Source organism: Sminthopsis crassicaudata, chromosome 2, assembly GCF_048593235.1.
Source record: "Sminthopsis crassicaudata isolate SCR6 chromosome 2, ASM4859323v1, whole genome shotgun sequence".
NCBI lineage: Eukaryota > Metazoa > Chordata > Mammalia > Dasyuromorphia > Dasyuridae > Sminthopsis > Sminthopsis crassicaudata.
In genome coordinates, this window is record NC_133618.1 from 365,067,432 (window position 1) to 365,087,283 (window position 19,852).

The 19,852-nt window shown below is 39.4% G+C and overlaps 1 protein-coding gene across 3 annotated transcripts; it reads right to left on the bottom strand.

The window, feature by feature from the left end:
* Window positions 1–12,192: 12,192 nt before the first annotated feature.
* SIVA1 (SIVA1 apoptosis inducing factor) lies at window positions 12,193–19,523 on the bottom strand. 3 transcript variants are annotated; one of them, XM_074291041.1, is made up of 4 exons: window positions 19,381–19,523; window positions 13,923–14,126; window positions 13,068–13,224; window positions 12,193–12,421 (listed from the first exon to the last, which is right to left on the bottom strand). In XM_074291041.1, the coding sequence occupies exons 1-4, from the start codon at window positions 19,463–19,465 to the stop codon at window positions 12,364–12,366; spliced, it is 504 nt and encodes a 167-aa protein (XP_074147142.1). In that variant the 5' UTR covers window positions 19,466–19,523; the 3' UTR covers window positions 12,193–12,363. The 3 variants fall into 3 exon arrangements, with proteins under 3 accessions (XP_074147142.1, XP_074147141.1, XP_074147143.1); XM_074291040.1 differs by lacking the exon at window positions 19,381–19,523 and adding an exon at window positions 18,889–19,202; XM_074291042.1 differs by lacking the exon at window positions 19,381–19,523 and adding an exon at window positions 16,687–16,806.
* Window positions 19,524–19,852: the final 329 nt, after the last annotated feature.

Below are 19,852 nucleotides of genomic sequence, written 5' to 3' on the forward strand. Positions count from 1 at the left end.
ATAAATAAATAGAAAGATTATGGTACATTGGTAATACCAGAATGGCATAGTAGATAGAACACTAGATTTGGAATAAAAAACTCTAGGTTTGAATTATTGTTCTTTTTTATATTAACTGTAGGGATTTAGACAAGTGAATTAATTTCTTCTGGACCTCAGTTTCCTATTCTGCAAAATATAATTGTTTTTAACTACTGTTCATGCTTTCAATGACGCTAATAGTTCTGAGATTTTATGATTTTCCCATAGGAGATCATAAAGGGCTTTCTTATCTTGTCTGCTGTTCCCCAAACTTGACACTCCATCTTCTGCCTCAACACTCCTGCACAGGCTAGTCCTCCATGCATGTAATTAATGTAATTCCTCCTTACCTCCATCCCTTAGAATCCTTACTTTCTTAAAGAATAATTTTGTGTGCTGCCTTCTATGGAAAGCCACTAATTGTTAGTGCTTTTCCTTCCTCAAATTATGCTACATTACATGTTGTTGTTCAGTTGTTTTTCAGTCATATCTCATTCTTCATGACCTCATTTGGGGTTTTCTTGACAAAGATATTGGAGTATTTTGTCATTTCCTTCTCATTTTACAGATGGGGAAACTGAGATAAATAGGGTTAAGTGATTTGCCCAGGTTTACACAGTTAATAAAAGTCTGAGGCTGAGTATATGCCCATCAGTTGGGGAATGGTTGAATAAGTTATGGTATATGAATGTCATAGAATGTTATTGTTCTATAAGAAGCAGTCTGATCTCAGAGAAGCCTGGAAAGACTTATATGAACAGATGCTGAGTGAAGTGAGCAGAACCAAGAAAACATTGTACACAATAACAATAAGATTATGTGATGATCAACTATGAAATTTGGCTCTTTGCAACAATAAGGTATTTGAAGGCAATTCCAATAGGTTTGTGATGGAAAGTGCCATCTACATCTACAGAAAGAGAACTATGGAGACTGAATATAGATCAAAGTGTAGTATTTTTGCCTTTTTGTTGTTGTTTGTTTGTTGTTTTTTTATTTCTCATGTTTTTTCTCTTTTGATATGATTTTTCTTGCAAAGCGTGATGAATAAATAAATATGTTTAGTAGAATTGCACATATTTAACCTATCCTTGATTGCTTGCTCTCTTGGGGAGGAGCTGGGGGGAGAGAAAGGGAGAAAAAAATGGAACCTTGTGGTTTTGCAAAGATGAAAGTTGAAAACTATCTTTGCATGTATTTAGAAAAATAAAATATTTAAAATGTAATCATGGAATATTTAAATAAAAAATAAAATATTATTATAAAAAAACTATTTTTTAAAAAGAGTCTGAGGCTGAATTTGAACTCATACATATATGAGTTCAAATATATATCTTCCTAACTTGAGGTCTCTATCTATCTATCTATCTATCTATCTATCTATATCTGCTACTGTACTTATTTGCCTCCTTGCTTCAAGTTTCTCCTCTCTAACCTATTCTCTACACAGCCACCAAACTGATGTTCCAAAACCACAGGTCTAACCATTTCAATTCCTTGCTCAAAAAGCTCCATTATCTGTTGTCTTTGGGATAAAAAAATTCCTTTGACATTTAAAGCCTATTCTAATTGATTGTCTCAGGCCATCTGCTGAATGAAGAACATAAGCAAAATACAAATTTAAAAATTCAGATAGTTTTATGTCATCTGTTATTATCATAACTGAAAAAAAAATCCTTAAAAAATTCTTTAGCAGACCTCCTAGGGTTCAGTTCACTCTGACCTTTAACACTCCTGCACTTTTATAAAAATCTTTTTAAAAATTTATTTTATTTTTAAATTTTAATTTCTATTATTATTATAGCTTCTATTTACAAAACATATGCATGGGTAATTTTTCAACATTGACTCTTGCAAAACCTTCTATTCCAACTTTTCTCCTCTTTCTCTCATCCCCTCCCCTAGATGGCAGGTAGCCCAATACATGTTAAATATGTTAAAGTATATGTTAAATACAATATATGTATACATATTTATACAGTTATCTTGCTGCACAAGAAAAATCGGATTGAGAAAGAAAGAAAATAACCTGAGAAGGAAAATAAAAATTCAAAAGGACAATAACAGAAGGAGTGAAAATGCTATGTTGTGCTCCACATTCATTTCCCATAGTTCTTTCTCTGGGTGCAGTTAATTTTCTTCATTACTGAACAATTGGAACTGGTTTGAATCATCTCATTGTTGAAGAGAGTCATGTTGAATAGAATTGATCACTGTATAGTCTTGTTGTTGTTGTATATAATGATCTCCTAGTCCTGCTCATTTCACTCAGCATCAGTTCATGTAAGTTTTTCCAGTCCTCTCTGAAATCATCCTGTTGGTTGTTTCTTACAGAACAATAATATTCCATAACATTCATATACCATAACTCATTTGGCCATTCTCCAATGGATGAGCATCCATGTAGTTTCCACTTTCTGGCCACTACAAAGAGGGCTGCCACAAACATTCTTGCACATACAGGTCTCTTTCCCTTCTTTAAGATCTCTTTGGGATATAAGCCATGTAATAACATGCTGGGTCAAAGGGTATGCACAGTTTGTTAATTGTCTTAATTTTCATTTCTCTGATCAATACACTCCTGCATTCTTAAAGGACAATAGGATACTTTTGTATTTAATCTCTAATTATGTGCTCTGGCTTTCATCTTTTGGATATGTCTTATCAAAATCTGTGTTGGTCAGTGCATTCTCTATAAAGTCACACTGGTCTCTTTCATTTTATTTCATAACCTTTCATATTTATGTATTTAGAAATTCCTTCTCAAGAAGCTCTCAAAAGCTTCCATATTTTCCTATAAAATATCAGGTCCTTGGCTCCTAGTTTTCCTTCTGAAAAGTAGATTCTTTCCAAAAATCTTGCTTTACTTTAGATTACATATAATTTTCTCTCTTCTATCATGAAAGTAGTTACTTGCTCTTAGTATCCTTATCAATCCTATTGCAGAAACTAGTTCCTTTTTGTTCAGAATTGGGTGTAAAATACTGGAGTTCCTTGTTGCTTCCTCCATTTTGGAGAATGATATTATTAAGCTACATCAAGGCCTAATCAGCTATTTAGACTTTTGGCACTGAGCTTTAGAAGATGTCCAAGTAGCTGAAATTCCCTATCATACTATGTCATATCTCCATGTCAAATCAGTGATCTAGTCCAAATCCCTTATCTAATTCTTCTTGCTGTTTAGTACATTCCCATGATGACATTACTTCTGATTTTTAATTTTCACCCAAATATCCTCTATTTCCTATCTCAGGTTCCTAGATTTCTAATGAAACAGGGATGCTCTCTTGTGATTCAGCATCATGAAGATGAACATATACTTCACCTTAATTAAAGAGAAATACTTTATTTTCAGATGACTTAACAATTCCTCAATATATGGCCAAACAATTCCTCATTTATAATTGGAGGTTCCATTAAAAGGGATTGGTAATGGAGTCAAGAAGAGCTTCCCACTCACTCTTCAAGAGAAAAGATGGCTTCTAGTCTCTTTTAAGATGGTCTCTTTGTTGAAGTACAGCAAACAAGAGCTCTCCTTTAAACTCCTAGTTTGGGAGTTGGGGGAAGTGGAGCAGGCAGATGTCTTTTCCTTCCCCACTCTCAGCAACCTTTGATGGCTATGAACTGGAAGTAAGATAATATGCTTTTCTAGGCCCGCCCAGGGCTGTAACTTAAGCTCCTGGTTGCCTCCTTTGGGTTATGTCCTTTCCTGAGGTAGGTGACCAAACAATAGTCCTAAAGGATCTCTTTCTAGCTTTGCAGCAACCTTTTCAATTTGAGAAGTCAGATGTTCATGAGTCTGGTGCTGGTGCTCCCAGTGGGCAGTGATCTCCATATCAGCCTTTTGGGGAAGAGCATGACTACCTGGAGCATTCTGCTAGACAGGCTACTCTGGCTTGCCAAAAGATTTGGATTTTGTGAATTGCTCATCCAATATAGTTTTGAGTGGGGAGGCTGATCTCAAAGAGAGAGAGTCAAGCTTTTTTTTTCCCCTTGTAATCTCTGTCTCATTTTGATCTCATGCCCCAAAGTTTTAGGGAAAATCTCTAAAATTAATTTAGGCTCATGTTTGGTTCTCCATTAAAAGGGATAAAAAGTTATTTTCCAAGTATAATACACACTTTACAAAGGAATCATTAGCTATAAGATAACTACTTATATTTCCACCACAAAAAGACACATAACTGAACATTAAAAACCCTAACACATGAAACTGTACCACTTTGCTCCTTTTAAATTCTTTGAAAGATAATTTTCTAGGACGGCTCAACAGATATGACATATTCCCTCTGAGACTATGTACCATGATACCTCTCAATGTAAACTTAAGTTCTAAGGCATAATGTTACATAGTCACAGAGGTGATAATTCCCTTGCTTTTTGCTCTGATTAGCCCATGTCTGGAGTATTGTGAACAGTTATGGGAATAGAGGGGAGGTTAAAAACTGGGGGTTTGACATTTACTGATAGCAATTAATTGGGAGATTGTTAAAGAAATTGTGATATATAAGTACAATGAATATTACTGTGAGAATTGCTGTAAGAAATTATGAATATGATGAATGCAGAGAAGCATGGGAAGAGTTACATGAACTAATGCATAGTGAAGTAATCAGAGCCAAGAAAAAATATATATACAATGACTATAAAAATATAACTGGTCAGATCAAGAACTCTGAATAACTGAAAATGAATGTTACAACATTACAGAACAACCATGGACCCATGTAAGAGACATGAGAAGATAACTTCTATTACTTCTCTCCATTTCTTTATAGCGATAGAATGGGCCCCTGGGTGGGGAACATAGAACATGATGTCATATTTTTCCAATATATTGATTGGGCTTGCTAGATATTTGTCTTTTTTCTCTTTTTTATTCCTTTTTTTTAAAAAATCATTTGTTATAAGGGATGGCTGTCTGGCAGGAAAAAGAAGAAGAAATAATTTAAGCAATGTTAAAATAAAACATAACTTTTTAAAAACTAGATTTACAATATACTATATAAATAGTAGGTACAGAATGCTGAGTGGCAGAATGATTCATTTTAAGAATAAACACTCTAAGGTGTCCAATAATGGAATAGAAATGTAACAGATTGTCTAAGGTGGGGATGAGTCCTTCATCACTACAGATGTCCAAGTAGAGGCTAGGAGACTCTTTTCACAAATGTGGAAATAGAGATTCTTGCTCAAAGAAGTGTCAGGCTAGATGACCTCAAAATTGCCTTCTACCTCTGAAATTCTGTGATTTTGGAGAGAGCCCCTGAAATGAATGGTTCTCTACATTTTAAAACCAAAAGGATGATATGCCCATTGCATAAGGACCTATTGCTATAGTCTCTAGCAATAGAAATCAGGAAAAAGAAAGTAGTGGAGCCAAGTAGGAAGGAGAGAGGGAGCCAAACAAGAGACCTAGAAATATGAAGAACCCAGGTTTTTGTTTATCAGAGTTAGATGATGATTTTAAAAGGCCGCTAAAAACCATAAATTAGGAAATGGAAAAATGGGAAAAGAAAAAGGGCAGAGATAAGTCAAAGCAGAGGAGTTGTTGAAACATACATCAAAATGAGAGACAAAATCCAAAGAAGGGAAGCACTAAAATAGGAATGTTTCTAGTTATGTTTAAGTATTCCAGCTCTTTGAGACTTCATTTGGCTGACAAGTCTTTTAAAAAGAATGTTCTTCAGAAATCATCATATTTTAGAATCTGAAAATATTCTTAGACATCAGTCAACAAGCCTATAGGGGCAAAGGAGTCCATGACAAACAGAATGAGTCTGAATTGGAGTCTTATTTGAAAAAGCAAACTTCATTATATTAATAGGAGAATGACAAATGCTAGGAAGGCACTGCTTTACCTGATCAGGATGTGCAAACTGAAAAAAAACACCATTGAACTTGTATGAGGAAAGATAGGAAATATAAAAATAGAAAGAATTTCTTTTTGCAGCATGATATTTGTGGAAATATGTATAGAGGAATTGTACATGTTTAACATATTGGATCACTTGCCAACTGGGGGGAAGGGAAGGAAAAAATAAAACACAAGGTCTTGTAGGGGTAAATGTAAAAAAAGTCATATATTTTGAAAATAAAAAGCTATAATTTAAAAAAAATCAAAAGAATTTGAGCCACAAGAGAGGGTGATGAAAAGTGTTCTGTGACTGTGCCAGGTTTATTGTATTTCTGCAGATGTTCCTTAAAGGAAAGTCTAGATACCTTACTGACAAACTCTCATGAACCAATGAGATTATTAGCAAATCTAACTGAGAGTATTTAAAAATTAATTCATGCTTGGTTCAAATCAAAAGTTGAAAATTAGTCACTTACTTAAAGTGGCAAGTGCTCTGATTTTGAGCAGTCTATTCGATGCACCACTGAGCTAGTTAGGTGCCTAGCCTAGGAAAGAATGTTTGAAGATTGACCATAACATTCTTCTTGTAGCTAAGACTGTTGATTTGTAAAAATGATCATAAAACACGTTTATATAGTGCTTTTAAGTTTGCAAAATGTGTTATATATGTTCTTATTTGAGCCTCATAACAATCCTGAAATAGTTATCATCTCCATTTTATAGGTGAGGAAACTGAGGCAAGCTAAATATTTGCCCAATCTTACAGCTTATATTTGTCAGAAGAAAGATTAACACAGGCCTTCTGACTCTAAATTTGACATTTTAATTTTAATTCATTATTCAGTCAAATTCTTGAATTTCTACTGTATGGTTTATTCTACATTGGAATAGGGTCTGTGTTTGTGAAGGGGGTTGAAAGCATACAATAGAAAATATATTCTCATCTCTGTTCTTAAGAAATTTCATGTAAATAAAATTATATATATTTTTCCTTTTGCAATTGCCTCTATCTCTTGTTTGGTAGTGAATACATGCTTAACTATAAATTTGAGAAGTATAGAATCTGCTGCACTTCTGTTATTTTATAGTATGAATATTAATATTCAAGTCATGTGTCCATTTTGAATTTCTTATGAAAGATGGGTAAGATGCTGGTCTAAGCCTAATTTTTGCCAGACTGTTTTTCAGTTTTCCCAGGTCTTGAGCTTTTTTTCATATGTTGTGAGATTTATCAAACATTAGTTTATAGATCCCTTATTTATTTTTTTAAATGATTTTTCTTCAATTACAGGTAAAAATAATTAATATATTTTTTAAAATTTTGAGTTCCAAATTCTATCCCTCCCTTTCTTTCCTCCCTGTTCTCTGAGATAGTAAACAATTTACTATGGGTTATATATGTGAAATCACGTAAAATATTTTTATATCAGTCATTTTATGGAAGAAAACTAAAAGGAAAGAGGGAAGGAGGGAAGGAAGGAAGGAAGGAAGGAAGGAAGGAAGGAAGGAAGGAAGGAAGGAAGGAAGGAAGGAAGGAAGGAAGGAAGGAAGGAAGGAAGGAAGGAAGGAAGGAAGAAGGGAGGGATGGAGGAAGGAAAGAAGGAAGAAGGGAAGGAAGGAGGAAGGAAGGAAAGAAGAAGGGAGGGAGGGAGGAAGGAAGGAAGGAAGGAAGGAAGGAAGGAAGGAAGGAAGGAAGGAAGGAAGGAAGGAAGGAAGGAAGGAAGGAAGGAAGGAAGGAAGGAAGGAAGGAAGGAAGGGAGGAAGGAAGGAAAGAAGAAGGGAGGGAGGGAGGGAGGAAGGAAGGAAGGAAGGAAGAAAGGAAGGAAGGAAGGGAGGAAGGGAGGGAGGAAGGGAGGGAGGAAGGGAGGGAGGAAGGAAGGAAGGAAGGAAGGAAGGAAGGAAGGAAGGGAGGGAGGAAGGGAGGAAGGAAGGGAGGGAGGAAGGAAGGAAGGAAGGAAGGGAGGGAGGAAGGAAGGGAGGGAGGAAGGAAGGAAGGAAGGAAGGAAGGAAGGAAGGAAGGAAGGAAGGAAGGAAGGAAGGAAGGAAGGAAGGAAGGAAGGAAGGAAGGAAGGAAGGAAGGAAGGGAGGGAGGAAGGGAGGAAGGAAGGGAGGGAGGAAGGAAGGAAGGAAGGAAGGAAGGGAGGGAGGGAGGGAGGGAGGGAGGGAGGGATAGAAGGAAAAAAATATGCTTCAGTCTATAGAAAGAAAGAAGGAAAGAAAACATTCAGTTGCCACCAGTTCTTTCTCTGGAGATGGGTAGAATTTTTTATCATGAGCACTTGGGATTGTTTTGGATCACTGTATTGCTGAGACTATTCTCAGAGTCATTCACAATATTGCTGTTACTAGGTAAATGTTCTGATTTCATTCACTTTACTCTGAATCAGTTCATTTAAGTCTTTCCAGGTTTTTCTAGTCATTTTGCTTACCATTTCTTATGGTGTAATATTCCATTTCAACCATATTGTTCAGCTATTCCCCAATTGATGGGCATCCCTTCAATTTGCAATTCTTAGTCACCACAAAAAGTTACAATATATATATATATATTTGCACCAATAGATTATTTTCCCTTTTTTTGGGTGGGAGGGGGGATTTCTTTGGGATACAGATTTAGTAGTATTATTGTTAGCCCTTTGTGATAGTTCCAAATTGCTCTCCAGAATGGTTGAATCAGTTCATAACTCCACCAACAATGCATTAGTGTCCTAGCTTTCCCATATCCCCTCCAAATTTTTTCAGTTTCTTTTTCTTTTATCTTAGCCAATGTGTGCACCTCAGAGCCTTAATTTGCATTTCTCTAATCAAGTGATTCAGAGTATTTTTCATATACTTATAATTTTGACTTTTTTTAATCTGAAAACTGCCTGTTCATATCCTTTGACCACTTATCAATTGTGGAATATCTTGTATTCTTATAAATTTGACTCAATTTTCTGTACATTTGAGAAATAAAGCTTTTAATAGAGGTACTTGCTATAAATTTCCTTTCCAGTTTTCTGCTTTCTTTCTAGTTTTGATTACAATGGCTTTGTTTGTGCAAAAAGTTTTTTAAATTATATAATCAAAATTACCCATTTTACATTTTGTAATGCTCTCTATATCTTGTTTGCTTCTAAATTCTTCCCTTATCATAGATCTGCAATTCCATGCTTCCCTAATTTGTCTATGATATCACACTTTGTCTAAATCATGTACCCATTTTTACCTTATAATGGTATATGGTTGTGAGATATTGGTCTATACCTTGTTTCTGTCAAACTGCTTTCTAGTTTTTCCAGAAATTTGTCAAATAGTGAGTTTTTGTCCTAAAAGTTTGTATATTTGGATTTCTCCAACATTAGTTATTTACTACAATGTATTATGTACCTAATCTATTTCACTCATCCAGAACTCTTATTTTTTTCTAGCCTCAGGTAACTTCAATGATTACCACTTTATAATATAATAAAGTTTAAGATCTAGTATATCTAACCTTCCTTCCTTTACAATTTTTTTTTTGGTTGATTCTCTTGATATTCCTGACCTTTTATTCTTCCAGATGAATTTTATTTTTTTTTGTAGTTCTATAAAATATTTTTGGTAGGTTGCTACAGCACTGAATAAATAGACTAATTTAGGTAGGATTTTCTTTTTCTTATATTGGTCAGCCTCTTCTTGATCTGACTTTATTTGTGTGGCATAGTTGTGTTCATATAGTTCCTGCATTTGTCTTGGCAGGTAGGTAGTCTTCAAAGTAGTTTGTCTAGTTATTTTAAATGGAATTTCTCTATTTCTTGCTGCTGGACTTTGTTGGTAATATATAGAAATGCTAATGGTTTATATAGGTTTATTTTACATCATGCAAGTTGCTGAAGTTGTAAATTATTTCAATTATTCTTGATTCTCTAAGGATACCATCATATTATCTGTAAAGAATAAGTTTTATTTTCTTATTGCCTCTTCTAATTTTTAAAATTCTCTTTTCTTCTTTTACTGACAAAGCTAAAATTTCTAGTATACTATTGAATGATAATGGTAATAATGGGAATCCTTTACTTCATCCCTGATCTTATTTGGAAGGCTTCTAACGTCATCATTTCAGATAATGCTTACTGATGGTTTTACATAGATATTTATCATTTTAAGAAAAGGTCCATTGATTGCTATGCTTGCTAATGTTTTATGAGGAATGAGTGTGTTTTATTTTGTGAAGGCTTTTTATGTGAAATAATTGAATGATTTCTATTGGTTTTGTTATTGATAATCAGTTATGCTTATACTTTCCTAATATTAAACCAGCCCTGCATTCCTGGCACAATTTCCATCTGATCATAGTATATGCCGTAATCTCCTTGCTAGCATTTTAATTATTATTATTTTGCATCAATATTCATTAGAAAAGCCTGTCTAGTTTTTTGGAATTTTTAATTTTTTTATTTTCCTGGTTTGGATATCAGAACCATATTTGTATCATAAAAAGAATTTGGAAGGACTCCACTATTTTCCCAAATAATTTGATACTGGGATAAATTGTTCTTTAAATGTTTCTTAAAATTCACTTGTGAACCCAGCTAGGCTTGGGGATTTTTTCTTAGCAAGCTCATTGATGATTTGTTCAATTTTTCTTTTTAAGATGAAGCTATTTAAGTATTCTGTTCCCTCTTCTGTTAATCTGGGCAGTTTACATTTTTGTAAACATCCATCCATTTTGCATATATTGTCAAATTTATTGGCACATATTTGGGCAAAATAACTTAATAATTACTTTAATTTTTTTCTTCATTGATGGTGAATCTACCCCTTTCTTCCATTTTGGATATTGGTAATTCAATCTTCTTTTTCAAAATCAAATTAACCAATAGTTTATTTTATTCTTTTTACTTTTCTTCTTAAAAGAATATTATTAGTTTTATTAATTCAGTAGTTTTCTTATTTTCCTTTGATTTTCGGTGTTTTAACTATTTCTTCTGCTAATATTTTTAGTTGCATTCCCCATTCATTGATCTGCTCTTCCTCTATTTTATCTACATAAGCAATTAGACATAAAATTTCCCTAAGTACTGCTTTGGCTGTATGTTATAAATTCTCATTATAATTAAATTTTTCTTTAATAAAATTATTTCAATTTGTTCTTTGACCCACTTATTTTTTAGGATAAGATTAGTTTCCAGTTAATTTCCTCTAGTACTTCTTCCATTTAGCTATCAAAATGATCTTCTTAAAGAGCATGTCTGACCACAGCATTCCCTATGCTGCTATTTAATAAACTTCAGTGACTCCATTATTATTTCTTGGATCACATATAAAATCGTATTTGTCTTTAAAGCCCCTTCTGTTTTTTTTCTAATCTCTTACATCTTACTCCTTTCCAACAATTCTATAATCCATTGACACTAGTCTCTTTGCTGTGTCTTATACAATATTTCATTTCTGGAACCTGTATTTTCATTGGTTGGCCCTTAGTCTTGGAAGCCTTTCCCTTCTTATCTCCACCTGCCTGGCTTCCTTCAAGCCAATTGTAACGTGCTGTTGTCTCCAGAAGCTGCCGATCGCTCTCTGGGAGATCTGCTGTGTCAACTCAAATCTCTCGGACAGATTCTTCTTCCTGTAGAGAACCGTTGTCTCCAGGCAGTTGCCCTTAACTCTTGTCCAGAGAAGCGACTTCCCTTCCTGCAGAGAGCCCCATCAAACCTGATGTAGTGCAGAGCCTTCTCTTCTTCTTCAAGAATCCTTTCCCAGTCCCTTTTAATTCTAGTACCCACCTCTAAGATTACCTTCAATATTTCCTATCTTTATCTTGTTTGTTCTTAGTTGTTTACATGCTGTCTTCCTACTTACATGTGAATGCCTTAAGTTGAGGCATTTCATTGTATCCCCAGAACTTAGCATAGTGCAGTATCTAGCACACTATAGGCACTTAATAAATGATTGACAATTTGCTCTTGGATAGGAAAAGTAAAAATTGTTACCTGTAAAGGGTAAGAACTCTTAAGGTTCAGTATGATTGATTTAATTCTAAAACAAGGTGACAACTTGTAGAACTATACTAAGTACATGTAAACTAGAGAATCATTATCTTAATTCTACTGAGTTAATACCTTGTTTTAGGATTAAATCAACCATATAGAGTCCCTGCCCTTTACAGCTACTCTAGAAGGAGCCCAAAAAATATAATCACTTTAAAATAAACTATTTAAATGATTTGTTAAAAAAAATTATGCATTTTAGACATTAGAATAGCAATATCTCTTTTCAATATCCTGCATAATAATAATCTTCAAAGGCTTGGCATTTCACAGCATTCACATAAGTAATAAAAAGGTACCCAGTCATTCAAATATAAAAAGATTTTATTCAATTCTGTTACTTACACTAGAATACAAAATATAAAACATAAAAACCACAAAATACTAGAAATCCTGTAGTTCTTCCACCTATACACCAGTGCTAGTTGTGGAGATGGAGATGACCAAAGTATGCAGGCAGTTCTTTCAAATTGAACATCAGGTTTCAAACATGGAGCAGCCACTGCAGAGTGCACTCTCACCAATGTCACTGTAACTGGGTAGAGCACCATGGAAAAAGAGAAGACAAAAAAATCCATTAGATAAGCCTATTGACATGAGTTTGAAAAATTATGAAACAGTGGAAAAGGACCAGGCCTGGAGTTCAGGCAACCTATCTAGTCTTGGGTTCTGCATCTAAACTTCTGTGATAACTTGGGCAGGAGTGAGTGCCTGTTCTCATTTGTAAAATGAAGGGCCTGGACTATATCTGGGGTTCTTAACCCCAAAGGAGTCTGTACATGAATTTCAGGGAATCTATGAACTTGGATGGGGAACTGAACCTGACTAGTCTAAGACCCCAAAAAGTTTAAGAACCCTTGAATCAGATGATCTCTAAGGTCCCTTCCAGCCCTGACATTCTATGATCCCATAATAATGGCATGTGAGATTGGAGTCAGAGCATGTAGGAGTGACTTTAGGAGTGATTTCAGCTCTTTACTTCCTATCTGGGAGGTCATTCTGTATCTGGTCCTTCCTCATCTCTAAGCGAAGGAGATCTCCTCTAAGGTCTCCTATGAAACACCTATGAACTCAGCTGTTGGAAAAAGCAAACTGGCAGAATGTCCATTTGTTGACAATATTTACCACCCCAGTTAATTTACTACTCCAAGAGCACACCCAGTGCTTACTTAACCACTTACTTAACAATAGCACACAGCGAGCAGACTGCAGTGTTACAGCCATAGCATATTTTGATGCAGCTCTGACAAAGGAAGCGGTCACACTGGCTACAGGTATCCTTCCCGCAGACAGTCCTTACACAGGAAGAGCAGGTTTTGGACATTCCCTCTGATGAATCTGTTTGGGAAATAAAGTGCCTGTAGTTCATTGATTTGGCCATATAGAAATGCTGGAAGCCTTTTGCCATGTCTAAACTGACCCCACCGCTAAGTTTCCACTTGCCTTCCTCTACCTCTTCAGGTAACTGACCACCCAGAGAATAAAAGGCAGTTTTTCCTAGTTCATATTAAAATGGTATACTTTGCCTTGGTGGGGCTTCTTTTGTTCTCAGTTACTGAATTTATGTTGGAGCCCACAGTTCCATGAAGCTCCATAATCCCTACTATTCCACACCAATTTTTTCAATTCTCAAGATGATTCGCGCTATTGTATGAGAGAATGCCTCATATATGGATTGAGATGTTAAGAGAATTAACTGTGCTCACCAGGGATCCTTTAAGAGTTTGAATGGCTGGAGAAAAATTCAGATCTAATTTTTAACTTGCCATTATCAGTTAAAAACTGTTTAACCTAGTTACAAATTTAAAATTGTAACTGGAGTCAAAGCTTTTTGTCTTCCTGAAAGAACAAGACAGTTTTCTCATACTGGCCCAATTTGTAAAACAAAACCATCTAGGTTTTTTTTTTTAATGGAAACCAAGAAAATCTTCATGAATTTTAAGTACCTGTGGATAATATCATGAATTTTATGAAGAGAAGGCAACATGCAACATGAACTGAGGAAGCTTCTGCTACTAGCTGCTTAGCTTAGTTACCTGTATCAAGTGTGGCCTGTGCACACCTCCTGAGCAGTTTCCCATCCTGCCCTATCAGCATCTGCCCACTCAGAGTACACATTGTCCTGGGGGCCTCATGGCCATGCTTTGCTGGCTCTGGAAGGTGATCCATGGTACAGCTCTCATCCCATATGTGGTCCATGTAGGCTTGGGCTCCCCGGAACAAGAGCTGCTTGGTTTTCTCTGGAAAAGCAGTGAGAGAATCATATGTTAAAAGAAAAAGAAAGAGGAGTAAGATGAAAATGAAAAGTTCCTGACCTTAAGAAATTTAGTTAGGGGAATAAGTAAATAAAAGCTCATTTGAAGAAGGAGTCTTCCTAGCTGGGGGCAGGGAGAAGAAAAGGACTTCTATAAAGGCTTCACAGAGGATGTGGCACTTGAACAGAGCCTTGAAGCCTGTCTTGGGTAGATAAAGAGAATTCCTAACCCAACAAAAGAACTAGAGAAAGGCACCTTGTGACATCCCAATGACACTCATTTTCTCTCTTCCTCCTCAAACTAATTTCATTATTTTTGGAAGGCAGAAAGACATAAAAGTTACAGATTCTGCCTTCAAGGAACATGGTTACAGAAGACAGACATTCGGGTTTGAAAACTACTTTTCAAGCCTTATCAATCCACAAGTATTTATCAAGCACCTATTTGTGCTAGGCTCTGGGGATAGAAGACAAGAAGGAAATCGTATCTGCTCCTCAAGAAGTTTTATGTCCACTGGGCACAATTATAAGACCTGCACTTGTGCAAGAATATGCAAAATAATATACAAAATATACAAATATGAGACAACATGAGAGGGCACTAACAATTGGGGAAATTGGGAAGGGCCTCAGGGAAAATATGACCATGGAGCTGGGCTCCCAAGGAAACCAGAGATAGCTGAAGGTGAAGGAGAAATGAATTCCAGGCCAGGGGAACATTTATTCCACAAGCCCTTATTCTATGCCTTCGATATCCCTACTACAAGCCTCGAAAACTATCTGAGTAGATGAGCTCTTCAAAGCGAGCCTAGAAAATGAAGTTTACAAGAACGTATAAGCTGAGGTCAGACCAACCCCTCTAATTTATGGAGAAAAACCAGATTAATGGCTAACTGGGACATGAGCCAGTGAAGCCAAAACAAGAGAGTGCAAGATAGTAGAAGCCAAGGAGAAGGGAATTTTTATTCACAAAGTTTTTCCAAACAACAGTTCACAACGATCTCTCCTTATGACACTCAGAGCCTGAAATAATTTAGCACCTACAAGTTACCTCTTGTGTATTTCCTGTGCATTAATCTTAACTCTCCAACCAAAAATGTCTGGTTGGGGTGGGAGAGTGTGGGGGAATTCATGAACTCCCAGTTAAGAACTCTTGCCTTTTCAAACTTAAACAAAAGCATTTATTAATAAGCACCTATGTGCCAAGCACTGTGCTAAAGTCTGGGGATACAAAGAAACATAAAAAAAAAAAATAAAAACAAAAAAAGAAGCCTACATTATAATGGGGGAGGGGAGGGAGGAGATAAATACATGGGAGATATTACACAGGATCTTTGGAGAAATCAGGAGAGGCTTCTTGTAAGAAGGTGGCTTTTCAGCTCAGTCTTGAAGGACACCATTGTTGTAAGGGGTGAAGGACGAGAGCATTCTAAGCAAGGTGGACAAAGAAAGGCAGAGGGATGGGACATGCACTCGGCTCCCCCCTCATCGTGCCCCAGGAACCTCTTCATCCCACAAAATCACTTTAATCAGTTCCCTCTGTCTCTGGGTCCCCTCTCTTTCTTGACTAGAGGATGGAGAGCTGAGAACTCCTTTCAGAACTTTGATTTGGGAATGGTTGTCCAGGTCAGCCCCGCCCCCTTCATTTCCTGCCATGCTCCTCTCTTCTGGATGGCTCCATCATGCCAGAATCTGGTCACCTGCTCTATTTCTTTTTAACTTCCTTTTGTGTGTGGCCTTCTATTATTAGAAGAAGGCTGAAAAGGGAGAAAGTAGTGTGGTCAGGACTCTCAATACCAAAGGACTCTGTATTTAATCCTGGAAGTAGCAGGGAATCACTTGTGCTTAGTAGGAAGATAAAATTTGGGGAGGGAGGTGTGACTGGAAGCAGTGATATGGTCAGAGCTGTGCTTTAGGACAGTCACTTTGGCTGCTCAGGGAGACCCCGAGAAGGCTGCTGCAATAGTTCAGGGGCAGCAGCTATGTGAGCGAAGGGGAGATTTACACCAGGGATGCTGTCAAGGCAGAAAGGAAAAGATTTAGTAATAGAACCGATGAGGGAGAGTGAGGAACTGAGGATGACAAAAGCTTCCAGCCTGGGTCACTGGCAAGACGGTGGTGACCTTAACAGTCATTGGTTAGTTTGGAAGATGAAAAGGCTGGAGGATGCTTGGCAGGGAGAGGGATGGGTAAGTCCTGTGCTGGTCACGTTAAGTTTGAGATGCCGATGGTGCACTTCGATGGGGTCCTGTTATGCTGGTGATCTAAGAATCCAGGAGAAAGAGAAGGGCTGGATATGTAGATCTGGGCGTCTGGCATAAAAAACCCCCACAATTTGTTCCCTGGGAGACGATGACACCACCGAGAGAATATGAAGAAAAAAGAGGAAACATTCATGTACGGGGGTGGGGTGCAAATGTGGATGATCTGATATGCTCTAGGGACGGCAGAGAGCAGAGGCTCAGTGTCTGGGTCAGTGAATGCCTGGCAACGGGATCCCCGGGGACCGGCTACCTCCGAAGTGGTGCCAGCTGGCCCAGGCTCACCATCACAAGGGAGGACGCTCATCCAGAAGGTACCCTGAAAACAAAGTTAGGACTCGACTCTGGGCCTGGTGGGCGGGAGAAAGCCGGAGCTTCCACACTGTGCTCGCAACAAAACTGTCCAAGTAAAATCAAAACACACATTTATCACAAGGCTGTCACACACTGCTCTGTCGTAGGAACTGGCAGTAACAATATTTATAGCATATATACATTGTCCTCGCAGCAATTATCTGGCCTAATCACCCTCTCTCCCCTTTTATGGATGAAGAAATAGCCCCAGAAGTAAAGGAACCTGTTCAAGTTCCAGAATGGCTGTTCTGTTCAGACATGACACATTCTAATAAAAGGTGAAGAGGCAGCCGTTCCCCTCTTATTCTCCTGTCTCTGGCAGCAGCGCTCCCACAACCAAGCCCGTTCTACTCTTCAACCGCTTCCTATTGGCTTCCCGCAAACAAGCCTAAGCCCCTCCCACCTTAAAGAAAGTCCCCCGACTCTCTCTCAAACATCATATTCTCTCTTCTCCCTCATAGCCAAACTCCTAGAAATATTTGCCTTGTTTTCTTCTTTCTCATTCACTTCTCAACCCTTAGTAACCTGGTTTCTGATACCACCGTACTCAGGTTCTCCCAAAATACCAACGATTCATTAATGCCTCTCCTCAGTTTTAATCCTCCTCATGACACCATGGATTCTTCCTCCCCCTCTTTCTTTCTTTTATTAGGCCCTCGCGTGCCGTCCCCCTAACTATAGATGTACCCCAATGTCCTGTGTTGGGCCCCTTCTGTTCTCTCTTACTGATCCCTCAGCTCCCGTTATCATCTCCCTGCAGATGACTCAGATCCGCATTTGTCCACCACTGTCTCCTGAGCTCCAGTTCTGTAACACCTTCATGAGCGTATTTCCAACTGACTGTCACAGGCACCTGGAGTCGAACGTGCCCAAAACATACCCATTAACTCCCCCTCCCCCGCCTTCCTCCCCACTTATTTCTGTAAAGGGAGCACCCAATTTCACAAACTCAGAATCATACTTAACTCCTCACATCCTCTGTCATTAAGCTGCCACATACTGTCCAGTTTTCCTCTGCCTTTCCTCTCAAATCGCTCCCTTTCTCTGCACTCTGGCTTCCAGGGAAGGTCTCCCCTGTCTCTTACACGGACACTGATGTTTGTAATTATTTACGTGTTCGTGGTTTCTATCAGAACATTAAGCGCCCCAGCACGCTCACTATAACTCTGTATGCATCTATTGGGTCTAACATTTATTTTGACATATATTGGATGACTCGCCACCTGGGGGTGGGGGTGGGGGAAAGAGAGGGGAATTAGAACACAAGGTTTTGCAAGGATCAAAGTAGAAAAACCACCCAAGCTTATGTTTTGAAAATAAAAAGCTTTAAACAAACAAACAAACCCCAAAACAGAGCAGCCAAGAGTGTGTGTGTGAGTTCCCATTGCTTAGCACAGAGCCTGGCAAACAGCGCGCGCTGAATAAATAAATGCACCACCACCACCGCGCTATCGGTTTGCAGGATCCGGAACGCGTTCGCTTTTCGCCTCAGTCCGGCATCCCTAACCCCTTTCCCACGCACTCTGCGCGTTTCACTTCCAATACGAGGCCTCTCCCAACTTCCCACGCGCCCCAGTCTTCCCCACCCCTAGAAATTACTCTGCACTCACTTATCCGCAAGCTCCCCGCGCTTCGGGGCTGGGATCCGAGCTCCTCCAGCGAGGAGAGGATCTTTTTTGCTCGGTATCACCGGCACAGCGCCCGGCCTTGCTCTTTGCACGGCCCCCCTCCCCCCAAACCGTGCGCTCCCACGGAGCACCACCGCTTTTGGTGTGCGGGGGCAGGACTTTGTATCCTCGCCTCCTGACACTGTGTTCCTGGCCCTGACAAGTGTTTACTAACTGACCACTGGAGGAGACGGCGTTGGATAGCAGAGGCCCTCGCACCGAGAGAGTTCACAACCTACGAGACGGCAGCAGTTCCAACAGCGCTGGGGCGGGAAGACGGGTCAGGGAACTCCCGATTCGAAAGGGCACTAGGCTGTAGCACTTTTGCTTACCCGCAGTTTCTCTTCTAAGAGTTCTTCCCGGTACAGCCCCCAGTTTACCCTCTTCTCTCCTCCCGAGTACCCTCCTCCCCCTTGGCTCCGGCCCCTCCTCCGGGTCCCCCTCCCCTCAGCCTCGCGGCCCTCACCGAAGATCTCCCGCGTATAGCGCTCTCCAAAGACGCCTCGGCTCAGCTCCTTCGGGCCGACCCTAACCTTGAGTTGCAGCGGGGTCGCCTCCCCAAAGGGACAGCATCGCTTCGGCATTGCCACCGGCCCCTTAGCGCGGGGTCTCACTCCCCCTTTCCCCGCCCGGGGCCGGACCGGTACAGCCGCGCGCCCCCGGGAAAAATTTCTGATCTCGTGACGTCACCGAGAGCGCAGCCAATCAATAGCGAGAAAAGAAGGGAAGAAGGCGGGAGAAAGGAAAAAGAAGACCCCCGGGGCTGCGCGCGGGACGGCGAAGCTCGGAGGGGGCGGGGTTCCCCGGACCACGCCGTGAGGGGAGGGAAGGAGCGTCCTTACGTTGGACAAGTTTGTAATACGGGGGAGTGACTATTTTCTTGTCCAGTTTAGGGGCGGGAAAACGATCTGGAGGAGGAGGGACTGCTAGCATTTTCTCTTCCAGAGGCGGGGCTTACCTCTGGGCCCCGGTGGACGTAGCGGGGAAGTGATGACGGACGGCCCCCTCTTGGGGGAGGGCTTTAGTTTAAGGGAAGCGCTCATGCGCGTTTCTCCGCGTTCTTCCGGAAAGGGGCCGAGTTTCTTTCCTGCGGGGAGGAGAGACCAGTAAAGTTAGAAAGGCTTTCCTCTGCTGCGCGCCGGATCGGCTTTCCTTGCTCTAGATCCACTACCTCCGGATTCAGGGAGGAGGGAAATTGGGGTACCCCTCAGCTCAGTTCTGGTGTAGCCCAAATCCCACGTGGGCGGGCGCAACGGTTTTTCTCAAACTGTTCCCTAATTGGGGACGACTGGAAGTTACGAAACTGCAGCTGCCTGCACAAGTTCTGCGGTTGCGTATAGAGCTCCCGGCGCTCATTCCTCCACAGATATAGCAACTTTCAAAATGGAAACAAGTCTCTTCTGGTTCCAACGCGCCTTCCTCATGAACTT